The 18,621-nt window shown below is 48.8% G+C and overlaps 2 protein-coding genes and 1 long non-coding RNA gene across 4 annotated transcripts in view; 1 reads left to right on the top strand and 2 right to left on the bottom strand.

The window, feature by feature from the left end:
* Positions 1 to 1,446: 1,446 nt before the first annotated feature.
* LRRC40 (leucine rich repeat containing 40) lies at positions 1,447 to 13,480 on the top strand. 2 transcript variants are annotated; one of them, XM_085067358.1, is made up of 16 exons: positions 1,447 to 1,629; positions 2,187 to 2,368; positions 2,635 to 2,708; positions 3,386 to 3,515; positions 3,884 to 4,007; positions 4,260 to 4,402; positions 4,942 to 5,114; positions 5,831 to 5,921; positions 8,151 to 8,196; positions 9,069 to 9,177; positions 9,664 to 9,771; positions 10,835 to 10,945; positions 11,704 to 11,781; positions 11,957 to 12,142; positions 12,783 to 12,904; positions 12,945 to 13,480. In XM_085067358.1, exons 1-15 carry the CDS (start codon positions 1,476 to 1,478, stop codon positions 12,886 to 12,888), a joined length of 1,815 nt encoding a protein of 604 aa, XP_084923484.1. In that variant the 5' UTR covers positions 1,447 to 1,475; the 3' UTR covers positions 12,889 to 12,904; positions 12,945 to 13,480. The 2 variants fall into 2 exon arrangements, with proteins under 2 accessions (XP_084923484.1, XP_084923483.1); XM_085067357.1 differs by having other exon boundaries at positions 12,783 to 13,480.
* A 1,081-nt stretch (positions 13,481 to 14,561) lies between these two features.
* Positions 14,562 to 18,621, bottom strand: part of LOC146433583 (uncharacterized) — a 214,838-nt gene continuing 210,778 nt past the window's right edge. The window contains exon 2 of the long non-coding RNA XR_014853645.1: positions 14,562 to 16,510. This is a non-coding gene — a long non-coding RNA (uncharacterized LOC146433583). The remainder of the gene's footprint in view (positions 16,511 to 18,621) is intronic.
* LRRC7 (leucine rich repeat containing 7) overlaps positions 14,562 to 18,621 on the bottom strand; it is a 79,307-nt gene continuing 75,247 nt past the window's right edge. The window contains exon 21 of the mRNA XM_085067296.1: positions 14,562 to 18,502. Coding sequence (XP_084923422.1) covers positions 18,395 to 18,502 — 108 coding nt within the window. The 3' untranslated portion in view covers positions 14,562 to 18,394. The remainder of the gene's footprint in view (positions 18,503 to 18,621) is intronic.

The following is an 18,621-nucleotide window of genomic DNA, read 5'->3' as shown; positions in this document are numbered from 1 at the left end:
AATTTCTCTTCAATGTTACAGAGGAAAAAAAAGACCCCTTTTTTAATTCACAGTTAACATAAATCACGCGATTTCCTGATGTGTTTGTTGTTTTATGTTAATGTGTTTCCCCGTAAATGCTCCCGAATGTAAACAAAACAAGCCTTATTTATTAAGCTGAAATTCTACCACATCTGATTCATGAAGCAGGAGACACTCACTGGCCTCCCTTATGAGATGTTAAAGCATTTCCACTTAGGAAATATCACAGATGCCATATCTTGCACTGAACTGCCAAAAGCTTATTTAAATCCCCAATTTGAATTTGTCAGCAATGTTCCACGTGGAATTTACGTTAATTTCCAAGAGCGCAATGAAACTGACTGAGATGAAACCAACAAGTGTTTTTACCATGGGCCTTGAGGCACAGAGCATTCACTGACCCCATGAAGTCCATAAAAGCCATTTTTAACCACCACTCGTTTTTTAATAATCAGCTGAAACACCCAATATTTTCTGTGTGTTTCTCCCTCCACTGAGAGAGGAGGAAAAAAAGGGGGAATTGAGAAACACCGGTAAAAATCTAATGAGGCCAATATCCTCAGTCAAGAACAAGTGCCTGAAGTGTTACCTGAATCACATATTTGACTGAGGTATTTAAACCTTCACTAATTACTTTTAATTCCAATGGAACTACTTGTGGAAGCGTTTTCCAAAGAGAGGAGTATTTGAAACACAACTGTTCTGTTTGAGAGTGAAAGGAGCTACGATTAAACATGGGACCAAACTCCTTTTCAATTATCTTCCTCTCACTGGGAGCTGCTGGTGGGACCTGCAGGCGCAGGGCTGATTCCATGTGCTGGTTTGGATGCGATATTGGGGAGAAGTACCCTGTGAGGGTGGGCAGAGCCTGGAATAGAATTCCCAGAGAAGCTGTGGCTGTCCCTTGATCCCTGGCAGTGTCCAAGGGCAGGCTGGACACTTGGAGCAGCCTGGGACAATGGAAGGTGTCCCTGCCATGGCAGGGGTGGCACTGGATGAGCTTTAAGATCCCTTCCAACCCAAACCATCCTGAGATTCTGTTGAATTTGGAACAGCATTGAAGATCATCGAGCCCAAACACCCCGAGCCTCCCACGAGCCTGCAGTGTAGCTGAACAGCGGGGTAACGGGGAAAGGAAAACCACAATAAACTGCTGTAAAAGCGCCTTTCCATCTGCTGTCCCTCTGTGTCCGCGTTCAGCACCCGAGCGGCGCGGCGCGGAGCTCCATTTCGGCACCGCGGGGCCGCAAATGGCGGCGGGGCTGGGCCGGGTCCGCCCGCGGGGCTCCGCGCAGCCCCGCCCGTGAGGCGGGCGGGAGGCTCCGGCGGCGGGCGGCACCGGCATCCGCTCCGGCGGCGGGCGGCTCCGGCTCGGCCCCGGCTCCGGCTCGGCCCCGGCTCCGGCTCCGGCTCGGCCCCGGCTCCGGCTCGGCCCCGCTCGGGCTGCGGCGGGGATGGCGGCGGCGCGGCGGGCGCGGGCGGGCGGTGGCGGCGCGGGGCCGGGCTTCGGGCGGGCGGCAGAGCCGGCGCCGGCGGTGCCGCAGGGGCTGCTGCGCCTGGCGCGGCGCAGCGGGCAGCTCAACCTGGCGGGACGCGGCCTCACCCACGGTGCGTGAAGCGGAGCCGCCAGCGAGGCCCTCCTGCCTGCGGCTCCCCGGCGATCCCCGGGGACACCGCGGGGTGCGGGCAGCGCGTCCGGGCGGGGCGGGAGCGGCTCTGGGAGAGCACCATCTGCTCGTAATCCACTCACTTTTGTCTGTTTCTGGCACGTTTCCTTCGCCTTGCTGTTGCCAGCTCTGCAGAAATGTCTCTAGAGCACAATGGACTGTAGGGTGACTAGGGTTGTGTGTATTATATGTATATATGTGTGTCTATGTATGTATGTATATATATATGTATACACACATCCACAAACATATGCACGTATATATCTCTATCTATCTATCTATCTATCTATTTGTCATCTATCTATGTATCTATCTATCTATCTACCTATCCCTGTATATGTAATCCTCTACAGCAGAAGGATTGGGTTGGAACTAGATGATCATTAAGACCCCTTCCATCCCAACCCGCTCCATGATTTTATACAAGAAAAGCACGCTGACAGTGGAAGTTCGGAGCAAACACTTGTGAGTTTCAGCTGACGGCTGTTTGTGCTGCAGTGCCTGAGCATGTGTGGAGGATCAACCTGGACATTCCAGAGGAAGCCAAGCAGAACCTGTCCTTCAATTCTGACGATCGCTGGTGGGAGCAGACGGACCTGACCAAGCTGATCCTGGCCTCCAACAAGCTGCAGAGCCTCTCGGAGGATGTCCAGCTGCTGCCTGCCCTCACCATGCTGGATGTGAGTACAAGGATCGCTTGGCATTCCATGTAGGATGTGGGAAAACGTTATCCTGGATCTTTGTTTTCCATTTCCACGCACAAGTGGCACTGGTGTGTTGTTTTCACAAGGGCCTGGAGTGCCAGGACAAGGGGGAATGGCATCCCATTGCCAGAGGGCAGGGATAGATGGGGTACTGGGGAGAAATTCTTCCTGGTGGGGAGGCCTGGGAAAAAAACCTACAAGGTACAAATTAGTAACTGTATTCTAAACCCTCTCTTTTCCAGGTGCATGACAATCAACTGACATCCCTTCCTTCTGCTTTAGGGCAGCTAGAAAATCTTCAGAAACTCGATGTCAGGTAAGGCCATGTTACAAAACAAACATGGGAAATACTGCAGTGACTTTCAGGTGTGAGTGAGAAATTGCAGAATATCAACCTTTCCTTCAAAAAATGAACTCCAGATTACTCACAGTAGAGGATTATTATATATTATATACTATATTTTTATATTATCTGTTTTGGATCAAAACTGGTGGTCTTGGGTTTGTTGAAATAGTTTTCACTGATATTCAAAATCACAATTGCCTGGAAAGTGCAAACAGTGACATTCTGAATAATCACACACAAAATATCTGCATTTATTTGCTTCAGTCTGGCAGTAATGAGGATAAAATCTTTCCTGTCATGAATAATGTACATTGTCAATAATTGTGTAGATCTTGTTTGTGCTGCAAGGTTCAGAATCTTCTGTTTGCTGGGCTAATTTTGTAAATTTGTGCACAAGGAGAGGTTATGCTGCCACTGCGTGTGTGAAGTACATAAACAAAAAAAAAATTTGGATTCATCTGGAATGTTGTAAATTCAGAGTAGGATTGAAAGTATTCCTGAACAAATAAATAAAGATAATGAATTGTTCCCAGGAGCCAGATTTTGCATGGTGTTAGTGTCCTGACCAGGGACACAAATGTTCTGTGTGCAGTTAAAAACTCCTGAGTGTTTTTCCTTTCCCTTTGTGTTCCATGTTTCCACCGCAGCCACAACAAACTGAGGAGCCTCCCGGAGGAGCTGCTGCAGCTGCCCCGCCTGAGGAGCCTCCTGCTGCAGCACAACGAGCTGAGCCTCCTGCCCGAGGGGCTGGGGCAGCTCCTCACCTTGGAGGAGCTGGTAAAGCACAACTTCAAACCTATTTCTTTGTCTGGAAAAGATTTATCTGTGTTTTCCCACTGCTAGTTGAAAATCCCGTGGTGTCAGTGGCAGAACTTGGTGAATATTCCTGTGACTGTTCTAATGTCAGTTATTGCATGGTTGGGTTTGGGAAGTTTGCTGTTAGTTTGTTCTTGGTTTGACAGATATTTTAGGAAAACTCAAATCCCTGGTGATCTGTCAGTCCTGGGGGAGTTGTTTCTTCTCTCACACTTCAGCCAGTTGTCAGCCATCTAATTTTACTGTTCTGCCACTAATTAACTTTGCACTAGCAGCACTCCTGGGATGTTTCAGACATCTGTAATCTCTCTCTCTGTTTCAATCTGCAGGATGTGTCCAACAACAACCTCACAACCATCCCAACCAGTTTTGCTCTGCTGGTGAACCTGATCCGCCTCAATTTGGCCTGTAACCAGCTCAAGGAGCTGCCTGCAGACCTCAGTGCCATGAAAAGTAAATCATTTCTCTTGGTTATTAAATAGCAAACAGCCATGCTGTGCCATGTTCAGCGATACAGCGCAGGATTTTAAAATATATCCTTAATGAGTTACTGTTTTGTCAAGAAAATCACACTTACTGCTTCTAAAATCTGTTCGGCAAAACGTTGCTTGGTTTATTTTAAATTAAACCCTAAGATAATTACACTGCTGTAGAAAGGTATTTTTATTTTCTCCTCATTTTGTCACTGCACATTTACTTCCACAGGCTTGAGACAACTGGATTGTACCAAAAATTACCTGGAGACTGTCCCTTCTAAATTAGCAACCATGGCATCCCTGGAGCAGCTTTACCTGAGGAAAAACAAACTGCGTTCCTTGCCAGAGTTTCCCTCCTGCAAGTTGCTGAAGGTGAGCTTGGAATGGCTGCTCTGCTGGAAATGCATTTGCTGTAAAGTTAGAAATAATGACAGTTACTTTAAACACAAGCTTTTGTGGAGTGCTGTGATCAAAACCAGATGACAACTCTGTGTTTAGAGCTCTGTTTAATGCATCCTAGCTTGCAGCTTTTCTTACTGTCCTCATTCTTCAACCTTTTGAAAGATGAATTTGCAAAACTTTCCAGATTTGGAAAACAAAAAATATTTAGGGGAGGAATGACTGAAAGCTGGATCTTATATTGCCTGCAATAGTTATTTTTTATCTCTAAGAACTTTTTCTGGATAAATCAACTTTGTTCATGGTCATTTTTTCTTTGTAACTACGGAGAAAGTACACAGCTTTTCCTTTTAACATAATCAGGTTATATTCAGGTATTTTGTAGGCAGATGAAAGGAACTCAAGATCTCCATATTCTCCATGCCATCATACTGCTGACTGCTGATGTCCTGATTTAGGAGAGAAATTATAAAATAATTTGACCATAGTTGTGGTGCTCTTTGTTCCCTTAGGAATTACACGCTGGGGAGAATCAGATTGAAATCCTGAATGCAGAGAATCTGAAGCAGCTGAGCTCCCTGTGTGTGCTGGAGCTCAGGGACAACAAGATCAAGACAGTGCCTGAGGAGATCACAGTGCTGCAGAAGCTGGAGAGACTCGACCTGGCCAACAATGACATCAGTAGGTAATAGTGGCACCTGGGCTGGGCTGGGTAGTGGCAGCTCCTTCCTTGCTGTGGGAAGGGCAGTCAAGGAATGACTCAATCGTAAAGTCAAGGAACTTCTGTATGTTGTGGGATTGCTGTGATCAAACTGGGCCTCTTTAAATGTTCTGTGTTCTGCCTGTGACTTAGGTGGGACTTGGAAGTGCTTTGAGGAGTAGCTGAGGGAGCTGGGAAGGGGCTGGAGAATCCCTGAGGGAGCTGGAAAGGAGCTCAGCCTGGAGCAAAGGAGGCTCAGGGGGACCTTGTGGCTCTGCACAGCTGCTGACAGGAGGGGACAGCCAGGGGGTCAGGCTGTGCTCTAGGGAACAGGAACAGGCGGAGAGGGAACAGCCTCAGGCTGGGCAGGGGAGGCTTGGGTTGGACATCAGCAGGAATTTCTCCATGGAAAGGGTGGTCAGGGATTGGCAGGAGCTGCCCAGGGAGGTTTGCAGTCCCCATCCCTGGAGGTGTCCTAGGAACACCTGGATGTGGCACTCAAGAGCTCTGGACTGGGGACAAGGTGGGCATCAGGCACAGGTTGGACCCAGTGGTCAGGGAGGCTTTTGCAACTTCAATGGATCTGGGATTCTCCATATTTTCCTCTGAACCTGAGCTTCAGAATCCCATCTGACAAACCATTGCACATTCTGTAGCAGTTGGTTTGGAGCTGCTTTGGAATCAGTTGTTTCTCTCTGCAGGTTGCCTTATACCCTGGGGAACCTTCCTCAGCTGAAATTCCTGGCACTGGAGGGAAATCCTTTGAGAACCATTCGGAGAGACCTGCTGCAAGTAAGCCCTGGGGTTTGGTTATGTTGTGTGGGGACATTTGCACAGGAAGGAGCTGGAGCTGCTGGAGAGAGCCCAGAGGAGGCATCAGGATGAGCACAGGGATGGAGCAGCTCTGCTGGGAGAAAAAGCTGGGAGAGCTGGGATTGTTCAGCCTGGAGAGGAGAAGCTTTGGGGTGACCTAGCTGTGGCTTTGCAATGCCTGAAGGAGCTCCAAGAGAACTGGAGAGGGACTTGGAACAAGGGGTGGAGGGACAGAACAAGGGACAGGGTTAGATGGGATATTGGGAAGGAAGGAATCCTTCCCTGGGAGGGTGGGGAGCCCTGGAATGGAATTCCCAGAGAAGCTGTGGCTGCCCCTGGACCCCTGGAAGTGCCCAAGGCCAGGCTGGACAGAGCTTGGAGCAGCCTGGGACAGTGGAAGGTGTCCCTGCTCATGGCAGGGGTGGAATGGATGGACTTCAAGGTCTTAATTAAGGATCTAGGATTCAGTTTTCTGTTCTCTTGTAGGGAGGCAGCAAAGGGAGGGTGTGAGCTGCTCCTGAGAAAAGGAGTCGGTAGGGCAGCAGGGAGGCTGCAGCGTGGGCACTGCTCCTGCTGCAGAATTCCCTGTTATTTTTTCCCTGGCAGGCCCCTCTCCTCAGTGGTGCTGTTCATTCCTACTCCTGTGCTTTTGCCAGGACTGTAAAATCAATGTTCCCAGAGCACTGGGATGCTCCAAGAGCAAGCAAGACACTGACAAGTCTGTCAATGAAAATCTGTAACATCTGTCAGCAGAGGGAAACCCTCGTGTGCCTGACTGGGAGCAGAGTGTGCTCTGAGTTAATGAGCACTTGTCCAAAATGCTCCTGGAAAGGAGGCTGAGTCAGGGCTGCTGTAGTTCTGCTATTCCCTGGATTGCTGAGGATTTGCTGCTTCAGCTGGAGCTGTCACTGCTGGGCTGTATTTCCCACCTGGAGCAAAGGCCAGGCACGAGGAGCCCATCAGGCCACGTTCTATTTGTGCTGCCTGGATCCATCACCAGCACTGTAAATTCATATTGCTGCAATTTTGTATGCCTGTCTGGATTTTTTACACTTGATTTAGAGGAGCAATTGGTAGAGGAGCTTTAGGGCTCCCCAGGCACTGCTTGGAGCTGGTGGATACTGAGATAAAGGACTGGGGTGAGTGTAGTGGAGCTGCAGATTCTTCTCTTCTCCAGCCCTGCCCAGCTCACCTCCTCTTCCTCAGGCCTCTCATTCCAGTCCCAACCCCATTCCTGGTTATTGATGAATTTCCAGTTGATTTCTGTTAAATCCTGGCCTGTTTTTGTTACCTCCAATGCCATTACCTGGCTGTGGAGCTTTGCCTTGCTCTCTGCTTTCCTCTCCTTTCTGTGTTTGTTACTGAGCTTTCAGTCTGACCTTCACCCTTCCCACACAACTTCCCATCTTGTTCCCTGCTGTTTTCCCTTGCCATGCTCAGCACAGCCCCAGCTCTCCCTGCCTGTCTCCTTGTGACAATTCCTTCCTTTCCAACATCCCCATCCTCTTCATCCCTCTGTGATCATCCAGTCTCTTAGGCTGTGTCAGCTGCAATGAGAAATGTTCATTCACATCCAGCACTTTAGGTCAAGCCCTGCTTCTAAAACCTGTAAAATCATCATCCAAACCTGCTTTTACCCTGAAACAGTCCAGAGGAGATTTGGGTTCACTGCTCACAGGTTGTGCAGGTGGGAACTGTCTGTCACCACTGGAAATCACTATGAGAGGACTGAGGGGAGTCTTTGGAGCTCTTAAAAACCCCTGCAAATTATGTAAACTGCTATGGTTTTCCCAGAGTTTATAACTTAGGCCATTTAAAAGTAGCAGAACAATGAGCAGTCAGTTTCACTGAGAAATTGTAAATGTCTTCCCCACAGCAAATTGTGCTGGAGCTTTTTAGAGGGAAAATTAAGCTCACTTGGAAGTTCTTTCCTTGCTCTTGGAGCTGGCAAAAATCTTCACGTAAGGAGCTCCAAAAGTGGAGCCTGAGGCTGTGATTCAGGATCACAAATTTTCAGCTGGAATAAATAAAATTCCAACTGAGCAAGTTCCCGAGCTGCTGTGAAAAGGGTTTTGCTGTGGGATTTTCAGGGGGATTTTTAGGCAGGAGTGCTGTGGGCTCCACCTGTGTGCTGGAATTGTCCCTCTGCATTGTCCCCCCAATGCACAAACACTGCTGAGTGACTTGGGTTTTGTTTCTTTTTTAAAGAAAGGCACCCAGGAACTGCTGAAATACCTGAGAAGCAAAATCCAAGGTATGTTGCTTTATCCCATTGCATTTTAAGGAGCACATTCTAAGAAATCAAAATAAATCAGAACCTAGGGAGGGTGGTTGTTTAAATCCAGCCCCCCCCAGTTATCCTGCAGAAATAATTTCCTTTACTCAGCAGTTTGCTGACATATTTCTGTTTCTTTTTCTTATCCTGTAAGGTAGTAATAACAAACATTTTTTATTGAGGAGGATCATTTACAAACCCAGTCTCAGGATGTTTGTGCCCTTGCTACTTGTGGTCGGGCACAGTTGTTAGTAGGCTTTTATTCATGGATGCTGCAGAATTTCCAGAGAGTTTTTTTGAATTTCTTTGAGTGGAAGTTGGATTTATGGAATTGTTGGACTCACCCTGCTCAGCTGGATGGGAATTCCCATTTCAGGTGTGCAGGAGCTTTTTCATGTGGATTGTGAGGAGTAATCAGAAGAAACTTAATAGAGGAGAGTTTGTAAATATTAATGCTTTAACTGAAATTGTGGTCAGGTTTGCTGGTGTGGATAAAGCTGCTCCAGATCACTATTTCCAGTTGGAATTCCCTGTTTTTTGTAGTTTCCAGCTCCCTATTCCACAGGGCAGAGCCTCACAGAGCAGCTGCCTCCAGCACTTCTTTTGTGCCTTTGCAGAGTCCAGGTCAACCCTTCTACCTTCCACACCCCAAAAAAAAAAAAAAAAACCAAACCAAATCCAAGGTGGTAAAATATCTTTATTAGAAAATGATTGAAATAATCTGAATTTGATGATCTTTAGTTGAACCAGAGTAGAGCAGGATTGGAGGGGAGGGTGGTGGCAGCTGCCTGGGGTCACTGTGTCACTGAGAACAGCTCAGCTGTGTCACTGCACCCCTCTGGTGTCCCCAGATGATGGACCTGGCCCCCATGAAGAGCCTCCTGTGACAGCCATGACTCTTCCCAGCCAGTCCAAGGTCAACATCCATGCCATAACCACACTGAAATTACTGGATTACAGGTACTTGGGAATCTTACCCATTCCTCAAGTTGTAAGAACACTGTTCTATTTTATGCTTGTGGGATTTCCCCCCCTTCATTATACACCAAGCTGTCCACAAATCCTGCTGCACGCAGGCATTTCCCCTTAACTGCTGTGCTTGGCAGATTTGGATTGTGGGGGTTTAATTATTTGTTTATATTAACTGATAATTCTGCAGTAACTCTTTGGAGTGCTGAATCCCATCAGGTACTTTTAGTACCTTTGAAACTTTCTGATTTTCACTAAGTCTCAGCACATCTTGCAGTAGGGAAGTGTCTGCTCAAGTATTCCTTCGGTGGACCTGGAAGGGTTGGGAAAGGGAAAAAAGCCCTGTTTGGTGACATTGTGGACATGGGGCAGTGGTGGGAGCTTTCTGCTTCAAACTGTGTGTCCTAATCTCCAAAAGAAGGTGGAGATGCCCTGTTAATTAGCAGGCAGTGGTTAATTGGTGTCCCCCTGTCCCAGTGACAAGCAGGCTGCCGAGATCCCTGACGCCGTTTTCGATGCCGTGGGCACCAACCCTGTGGCCACTGTGAACTTCAGCAAGAACCAGCTCAGGGACATCCCACCAAGGTACTGCTGGGGAGGGATTCCCAACTGGGGTTGGCTCCTCTGCCTTTGTTTGCAGCATCCTGTTCTCTCCACAAGCTGTTTGTGCTCTGTGTGCTCGCAAATCTGAGAGTGAGGAGGCACTGGTGGGAATAAATAATCCCTCCGTGGTAGGAGGAAGGCTGCTGTGTCTCTGGGAGCCCCAAAAGCCACCCACACTGGGTTTTGAGGACACCAGCACCCTTGTGGGGGTGATTTATTCCCAAGTGTGCTGAACACTGAACCTCTGGCACAGACAGCTTGGAGAGGTGCAATCCCAGAGGGAAAAAAGGTTTCTAGGGACTGAATTTTGGGAGCTGCTGCTTGTGCATCCCATGCTTTGTCACTTTTTTTGTTTTCCCTGGGATAGGAGTTGGGGAGCATGCAGCTGCCTCAGAATGCCATGTCCATCCAGACAGGAGACAGGAGTGTTTTCTCATTTAAATGCCTTTTGTTTTAGGGCTAAACCAGAGATTCTGTTTGAGGGGTTACTTTTTGAGCTGTTAAAAAACTTTACACCAAAGCATGTTAATACAATAAATAATCTTCCACAGGCAGCAGCAGATACTTCTGGAATTTGTAACAGCACAACAGTGGAGCAGAAACAAAAGATGGGAAAAAATAGGAATTTCTTTCAGGTTTTTTGGCTGCAGAAGAGGGTGGATAAAGTCTGTGTTAAAACATCTCCAGGGCAGGAGGTGGCAGTGGTGTCACCTGTGCTGTGGGCTCTGAAATAGCTCCTGAGTGCAGTTACTGAGGAGGCTTTGGTAGCAACATTTGTGAGAGAAACAGTGAGAGGAAATTTAATCTGGTAACTGTAGATAAATGATGGGCGCTTGGCCTTACAGCAGGGGTAACTCTAGAGAAACAGCAGCTCTCACAGGTGACCATGATCTTCCAAAAATCTCCACGATCTTCCCAAAATTCCTTCAGAAAAGCCGAGAAACACAACGTGTCCTTGATTGGTAGAATAAAACAGGGTTTTTTAATCACTTTAAAATGCAACCATTTGCTCCCATAACAAAAGCATCTTCCTTTTGTGCTTCAGGCTCGTGGAGCTGAAAGAATCCGTTTGTGATGTCAGCCTGGGCTTCAACAAGATCTCCTGCCTTTCCTCAGGGCTGTGTGTGCTCCATAAATTGACACATTTGGATCTCAGGTTGGTGATGTGTGTTGCACTTCCTTCTCTGGGATCTTATTTCCCTACCTCCCCAAAGCAGCCATCTGTTCCAGTGGGATGGCAGCGCTGAAATCATCCCTCGCTCCCAAAATGCCTCTGTGGCAGAGCTGGAGTAGGAAGTGCCCTAAATCTGGGCCTTGCTTAAAGAAAACACAAAAAGAAATGGACCAGCTCTGAGCCTGCTGGAGGAGAGATCCTGCCTCAGTCAGAAAAAGGGTTCTCAGAGATGTTGGTCTTTCAAAACCACAGCAAAAAATCCTGGGAATTAGGACAGGCAAGGTGCAGATTTTGTTGCAGTACTGGAAATAGAGGCAAGAGATGGCTCCTTATTGTCATCTTGCCTCCTCTGACTGCTGAGAAATGCTCCTGGCATTGTTTTGATCAGGATTAGCTCAGTCCATGTAATTTGAGCAGGTTTAGATTTACCCAGCTATTCACTTTGGCTCCAGGATGTGGGCACTTGGATAAGCTTTCCTCTGGAAACAAGGAGCTGAATTTCCAGCTGAATTGTGTGGAGTTGGTGGGTGCTTGGGAATACTTGGGAATCTTTAGAGGAACCTTTGGGTGTCTTCCTGGCACAAATGGGAATTCATGGCATGCTCTTGCCATGGTCTGAGGCAGTGAAAGGGCCCCAGACTCCATGTAGCTGATCAATGTGATCAGTATTTTCTGTCCTGGGAATTCTAAACCAAAACCTGACTAAGTAGTGATTGTTGTTTGTCTTCCTCTGATAACAGAAACAATGTTCTGACAGCCTTGCCCGAGGAGATGGAGGCACTGAAAAAACTGCACACAATAAATCTTGCTTTCAATAGGTGAGCAACTCTTGAGATTTTTTGTAATGCAGTAATAAAAGGAACTGGGCTGAAATTCATACAATTTTCCTGTGATGTGAGAACAAGGATCCACTTCAGTGAGCTGTGAGCTGCCATTAAATGCTCCTGTTTTGAATGCTCTGTTTCTGACTATCCTTCCTTTCTCTTCCTGAAGATTCAAGGTGTTCCCCAGCGTCCTTTATCGTCTCCCAGCCCTGGAGACCATCCTGCTCAGCAACAACCAGGTGGGATCCATCGACCCTCTGCAGCTGAAGGGGATGGACAAGCTGGGAACACTGGACCTGCAGAACAACGACCTGCTCCATGTGCCCCCAGAGCTGGGCAACTGTGAGAACCTCAGGTGGGTGGGGTTATGAACATCTGTTCTGTCTGAGTTCCCCAGGGAATGTTTGCCAGAGGAAAAAGCACCCACTGGCAGGGTGTTGGTTTTGGAGCCTCAATGCCCAAAAGGGTCTCTTTGACCATTTGTGGAGCAAAGCAATTTCTTCCATAATTTCTTCCATAATTTTTCCCTAATTTCTCAGAGAATTGGAGGAGTTGTTTCATCATGTCAAACTGATGTTGGGGGTCTGTTGGTTGTGTGAAGCTCATGGCAGAGCCTTGGGGGATCTCCTTTCCTGTGCTCCCAGGCGCACTGCTGGTGCATCACCCACTCAGCGGGGAGGTTGGACCAGCTAACCTCACTGCACCCTTCCAGCCTGAGCCACTCTGGAATTCTGTTTCTATAGTCCAGAAGTTCTTACTCCTCCTGGCACAGGCTGGAGAAGTGGGGTCTGTGCTACACCCCACTGATTTATCAGCATAAATTAAAATTCAGCTGTCTCCAAAACTCAGCTGCCGTGAGTGGGGGAAGCAGAAATCCAAACTCCTTTAGCAGGACAGAAGAGGAATTACTCATGAATCTCAAAGGCCTCAGAAAGCATGTATGCATGAATGTGTGGCTACAAGGAGTTTTTATCCCAGTAAATCCCTGTTTGCAGGAGCCTGCTGCTGGAAGGAAACCCATTCCGTACACCTCGTGCTGCCATCCTGGCCAAGGGCACAGCTGCTGTGCTGGAGTACCTGAGGAGCCGAATTCCCACCTGAGCATGGCCATTCCCACCTGAGCATGGCCATTCCCACCTGAGCATGGCCATTCCCACCTCAGCCTGGACATTCCCACCTCAGCCTGACCTGGCCAAGGCTGCAGCTGCACTGCTGGAATACCTGAGGAGCCTGGGGACCACAGGACAAGCCAGGTACCCTCTATGCCACCAGCACTCTGGGGCTCCACTGCCTCCTCCTCCTCCACTTCCTCCTCCTGCCTGCTTTTTTTTCCAGTGTTAAGAACTCACCTGTGAAACATTCCCTGCCCTCTGCATGTTCCAGCAGGGATTTCAGCATCCCACACTGTTTACAGTTTGTTATAAAGGACAGCATGGCAAGCTGCCTTCAGCACAGCCACAGTGCTCCCTGCAGCTGAGCTGGGCTTTGAATTGTCACTGTCAAAGCTCTGGGGCCAAAGGCAGAAGGGAGCACTGTGATTTTTTTATCTTTTTTTACCTTGTTTCCCTGCTGTCCCCAGAAGTGCCCCCTGGTGGGAGTGTGGTGAGAGGAGCCCGCGGTGTGTGCAGAACTCACCGGAGTGAGAACGGGGCTGCTGTTGGCATGGAGACAATAAATGTTCCCCTTGCATGTCTGCTGTGGGTCCTTCAGGCTCTAATTGAGCATTGTAGACAGGAACACTGGGGTGCTTCTCTTGTTCAAACACACTTTTATTGTCCTGCAAGTGGTACTTTTCATGGTAATAATGCTGCACTGTGCGTGGAGACTCCACCACCTTCCAGTGACTGAAAACCCTTTCCATAAAGGAATTCCTGCTGATGTCCAGCCAGAGGCTGTTCCCTCTCCTCCTGTCCCTGCTCCCTGGAGCACAGCCTGACCCCCCGGCTGTCCCCTCCTGGCAGCAGCTGTGCAGAGCCACAAGGTCCCCCTGATCCCCTTTGCTCCAGGCTGAGCTCCTTTCCAGCTCCCTCAGGGATTCTCCAGCCCCTTCCCAGCTCCATTCCCTTCCCTGGACACTCTCCAGCTCCTTAGAGTCTCTCTTGCAGACTTGGACAGCCCTCGAGGTTCTGTAGCACAGCAGGATTTATTACACTAAAATTCCCAGGTTTTGAATGTGTCCAGATGAGCACAAAACCCACTGAGCTCACCCTCAGCTCTCCAGGTGTGGGAATTGCCTCCCAGCTGGAGCAGGGATGGCTGAGGGGGGCAGGAGGGTCTCCAAGGAGGGACCAAAACCTGCTCCTGGCTGGTGGGGAAATGGGAGGCACTGACCTGCCTGGGAAGGGGGATGTGGGGAGTGGGAATGGGAACAGGATCTGTCCTGTGGGAACTCCATGGCAGTGGCTGTGTGCAGTGACAGCAGGGCACAGCTGGGGCTCCAGGGGCACTTCTGCAGCTCCTTGGCTGATGGAACTGCTGCTGCCCTCACCCCTGACCCTCTTTTGTTTGCATGCATTTGTCCTTCTATTCATTTCTTCCATGCATTTGTCCATCATTTGTCCCCAAAAGCAGCCAACCCCAGTTTTCTTCCCCAGCTCCATGGCTCCATTCCCACAGTTGATGTCTCCCAGCAGCTGCAGCTGGCCCAGGGGAGTCCCACCTGGGAGTTGCCCAATTTCCAAGGCTCATTCCCAGGGGGATGGAGGAGCAGCCCCTCTTTCCCCTCCCTCTGAACCCTCCCTCCCACCAGGGGAAAAAAAAACCACCCGCAAGCCTTACAATAAGGTGACGTTTTTATTATTTATACAATAAAGAGACTTTTTAATGTTATTCAAAACACTTTTTTTTTTTTTGAAATACTGAAAAAGGTGGGTGCAGCAAAGCCGAAAATGGCTCTGCTGCACTGCACAGCATCGGTTCAGTCCCTGGGCTCCCTCTGCACAGAAGCCTCTGCCAAATGCAGCAACCCCACATGCATGGGCCAAGCCCTCCAGGGCACGGGGAGGGGACAACCTGCATGTGCCAAGGGACAGGAGCTGATTGCACTCAATCAATAGATTTAAAATAGAATCTTGAAGTACCTTTTTGCACATAAAATGAAGCAGCTTTCAAGTTCAGTAAGTCTTTATACTGCAAAAAACATGAAGTACATTCACAATCTATGTTAATAAAGTAGTAAATATTTCCTCATTCAGCTTTATTTACATGGATACTGGAATTCAACTGAAAAGTACAGTCATCTGGAATATAGCAATCTTTGAACACATACAAAAATGACCATTTCTGTATATAATTTAAGCTCAAAATCACAATTATCTCAAAATATTAATTACAATACAGCCATCTCCATCATAATTAAACATGTCTTTTATAAAATGGTAAAATCTTTACTAAAGGAAGCTGTTGGTTCTGAACTGGATACAGTACTCACAGGTAGAAAACCGAAGTGATGAGCGAGTGCCCTGCCCGGGGAGGGAGGGGAGGAGGGAGGGGAGGAGGGAGGGGACACAGCCACCGCCACCCAAGAGGCAGAGAAAGGCCCCAGTGACAGCGGTGACACCTCTTGTGCCGCAGGGCTGTGCCAGGAGTGCCTGCAGACCCGGGAATGCTGACCCCTGCCATGGGCTCAGTCAGTCACCTCCAGAAAATCAGCTGCAATCAACCAGGGAGAGGATTGGCAAAAAGCTTTTTGGGTTTTATTTTTTGGTTTTGAATTCCTTGATTTGCAAGTGGTGCCTTTGGAATTGGGTGGTGGTGCCCCGTGGGCTCCTGGCTCTGGTGGCACCATGGCTGTGCCTGCCTGTGGCTCCAGGGCCAAACCAGATCCCCGTGGATTTGTATCCGATCCAAACTGCTGCCCAAAAATTGTATGGGCACGGGCTGGCCCTGCCCTGCCTGCTGGGAATGGCTGGGTGCACTTCCAGAGGGAATGGGGGAAGGACAGGGCACGGGCAGGGAGCTCAGAGTGCCACAGCATCCCCAGTTTCCTTTGGAAATCCTAACTGGGAAACCCCACCAGTTACAGGAGCTCAGAGTGCCACAGCATCCCCAATTTCCTGGGAAATCCTAACTGGGAAACCCCACCAGTTACAGGAGCTCAGAGTGCCACAGCATCCCAAATTTCCTGGGAAATCCTAACTGGGAAACCCCACCAGTTACAGAATGCCAGGAGGGACCTCTGGAGATCACCCAGTCCAACCTGGAGCAGGGGACAGGGGGATGTGTCCAGGTGGGTTTGGGATGTCCCCAGAGAGGGCACTCCACCCTCCCTGGGCACCTGTGCCAGGGCTCTGCCACCTCCACGGAGAGTTCTTCCTCACGCTGAGGTGGCACTTGTGTTATATTGATGTCCCAATCCTGCCAGGGTGGGTGGTGACCCCGCAGCCCTGTCACCCCTGTGCCAGTGTGGGATCTGTCCCCAGCCTACCAGGGGGTCCCAGAGCCGCTGTGTCCCCGCAGGGCTGTGCTGATGGGGCTGAGCAGCACAGCCCCAGCCCTACCCCTCATCCTGGCAATTCCCAAATAAACCCCTGATCCTCCCCTGCCAGCTGCTCGGGCTGATCCCCATGGGTGGAGCTCATTTCATCCTGGTTTTCATTCCCTGCCCTTGCATTCCCCATCAGAGCTATGTACATCTGAAAGAAGCATTTCTGAGTGCATGAAGTCATTCCATGCTGTGTTACAGCAGAGAGATTCCACACAGTCCTGGGATGGTGAGAAGGACCTTAAATCCCACCCAGTGCCACCCTGCCATGGCAGGGACACCTCCCACTGTCCCAGGCTGCTCCAGCCTGGCCTTGGACACTGCCAGGGATCCAGGTGCAGCCACAGCTTTTCTGGGAATTCTATTCCAGGGCCTCAAACCCTCCCAGGGAACAATTCCTTCCCAATATCCCATCTAAATCTCCCCACTTCCACCTTGAAGCCATTCCCTGTGTCCTGTCCCTCCATCCCTTGTCCCAAGTCCCTCTCCAGCTCCCCTGGAGCTCCTTCAGGCCCTGCAGAGTGCTTTAACCAAGCAACAGCTACACCACCACCAGCAAACCAACCTCCCGGACATTTCCTACTTGGATTTTTCCTGGATTTCCTTGGCTCTGCTCTCAGCCACCCCATTGACCCTCAGCACTATCCTGCCCGCTCCCTGTGTGGAGCCCCTGTCCCCTCCCAGGGCTGGCACTGCCACCAAACACAGATGCAGACGTGGATGGGTTAAAAAATACCTCAGAAAACATGAAACCAGATTCGAGGATGTTAAATGGTCGCTGTTGGGAACAACTGTTGGCTGAGAACTCTCCTGGTTTGCCATCACCGGGGTAGGAACTGTGAGCTGGCACTGGGAAAATGGGAAATTATTAGGGGTGGAGGGTCCTGGAGGCTTTCCAGGGTCTGCCACAGCCAGAGAGGGAAGGTTTGGGAATTCTCAGAGATGTGGAAGCTCCTACTGCTCCCATCCCTTTCAGGACTCGAATGAAATCAAGGATCACAGAAAGCCTCACCCACGGGAATATCCCGAGCAGGGCCTGGAGCAGGGGGGGAAAATACACAACAATGGAAATGGGGAAACCCGAAATGAAAAACTAAATCATAAAATTAGCAGCAACAAAAGGAGTTTTACTGCCACCATCACAACCTTCCTCCATCCGTGAGCCAAACCTGCCTGTCCTCGGTGTCCTCCTGTAGTGTGTGCACATGGAATCGAGGGAAGAGCCAAAGCAAAGGGAGTTAACCCATTCCAGAGGGAGTTAACCCATTCCAGAGGGAGCTGGAAATCACAGAACCATGGAATGGGTTGGGTTGGGAAGGACCTTGAAGCTCATCTGGTTTAACCCCTGCTCTGGGCAGCGACACCTCCCAGTAGCCCAGGCTGCTCCAAGCCCTGTCCAACCTGGCCCATTCCAGAGGGAGTTTTCCCATTCCAGAGGGAGGTTTTCCCATTCCAGAGGGAGTTTTTCCCATTCCCACGTGGGTTCCCGAGGTCCCAGAGTTACAATTGGAGAAGTCTCTCACCCTGTATAGTGAATTGTTCCTGATCCCTACGGAGCCAGCTATACACACGGCATATGTACAGGTATTTTCATAAGGCATAGAATATCTTTGCATTGAAAATAAATGAACATTATTAAATTTAATTTAATATATACTTTCTTTGAGGTGTTTATGAAAATATTTTCTTCTCTATACTTTCGTATGCGACATGATAGAAATATTTCATGGGAAGTACAGGTTAATATATTTCATCTTTATAAAGGCATATACAACTTTGAGGCAGTGTTTCTGATGGACAGCAGAATTCCTAAAGGATTTGTATGTGCTTCTGTGTTCTGAAATCATATGAAATTGACTTTTAAGAAGGAACTTGGTTAAAAAAACGCACCAATGCACAGCCAGAGGCTGACAAGTAAAACTAATACGGAGCCACATGAACAATATATTTATAGAGTTAATTCATATATTTCCTCCCGATGATTGGTACTAACATAGAGTATTATACATTTGGCACTACCGTTTGCCATTGGTCCAGCAATTGGCAAAAAATTGGTTTTCCTATGTATAAATCTGTTTGAACATTAGATCTGGCTAGACATATTTACTATTTATAAAAAAATATTTAGACAGTAAGCTCACGTTGGATAACTAAGTCTACTGTGTTCTGGAAACTCTTCAGTAGGAGCACAGCCTTCTCGTGTTCCAGGTGTACAAAGCTGTGTCCGTTGGCCTGCAGCAGGGAAAACACAAGGAAAGAGGCTTTAGTGGCTCATTTTGGGGGAAATAAAGGATATTTGGCAATTAAAAGGAAGGTTAAATAAATCGTGAATATCTGAGGGTTTCCCATAA

The sequence above is a fragment of the Lichenostomus cassidix genome, chromosome 8 (assembly GCF_008360975.1).
Source record: "Lichenostomus cassidix isolate B80296 chromosome 8, HeHo_3.0, whole genome shotgun sequence".
NCBI lineage: Eukaryota > Metazoa > Chordata > Aves > Passeriformes > Meliphagidae > Lichenostomus > Lichenostomus cassidix.
The sequence above is the reverse complement of the archived record's forward strand: the minus strand, read 5'-3'. Positions and strand labels throughout refer to the sequence as shown.

Coding starts and splice junctions, on each gene's coding strand:
- LRRC40 (XM_085067358.1), top strand. CDS start 1,476: ATGGCGGCGGCGCGGCGGGCGCGGGCGGGCGGTGGCGGCGCGGGGCCG. Junction 5,115..5,830: donor GCCAACAATGACATCAGTAG/GTAATAGTGGCA, acceptor TTCTCTCTGCAG/GTTGCCTTATACCCTGGGGA. Junction 11,782..11,956: donor ATAAATCTTGCTTTCAATAG/GTGAGCAACTCT, acceptor CTCTTCCTGAAG/ATTCAAGGTGTTCCCCAGCG.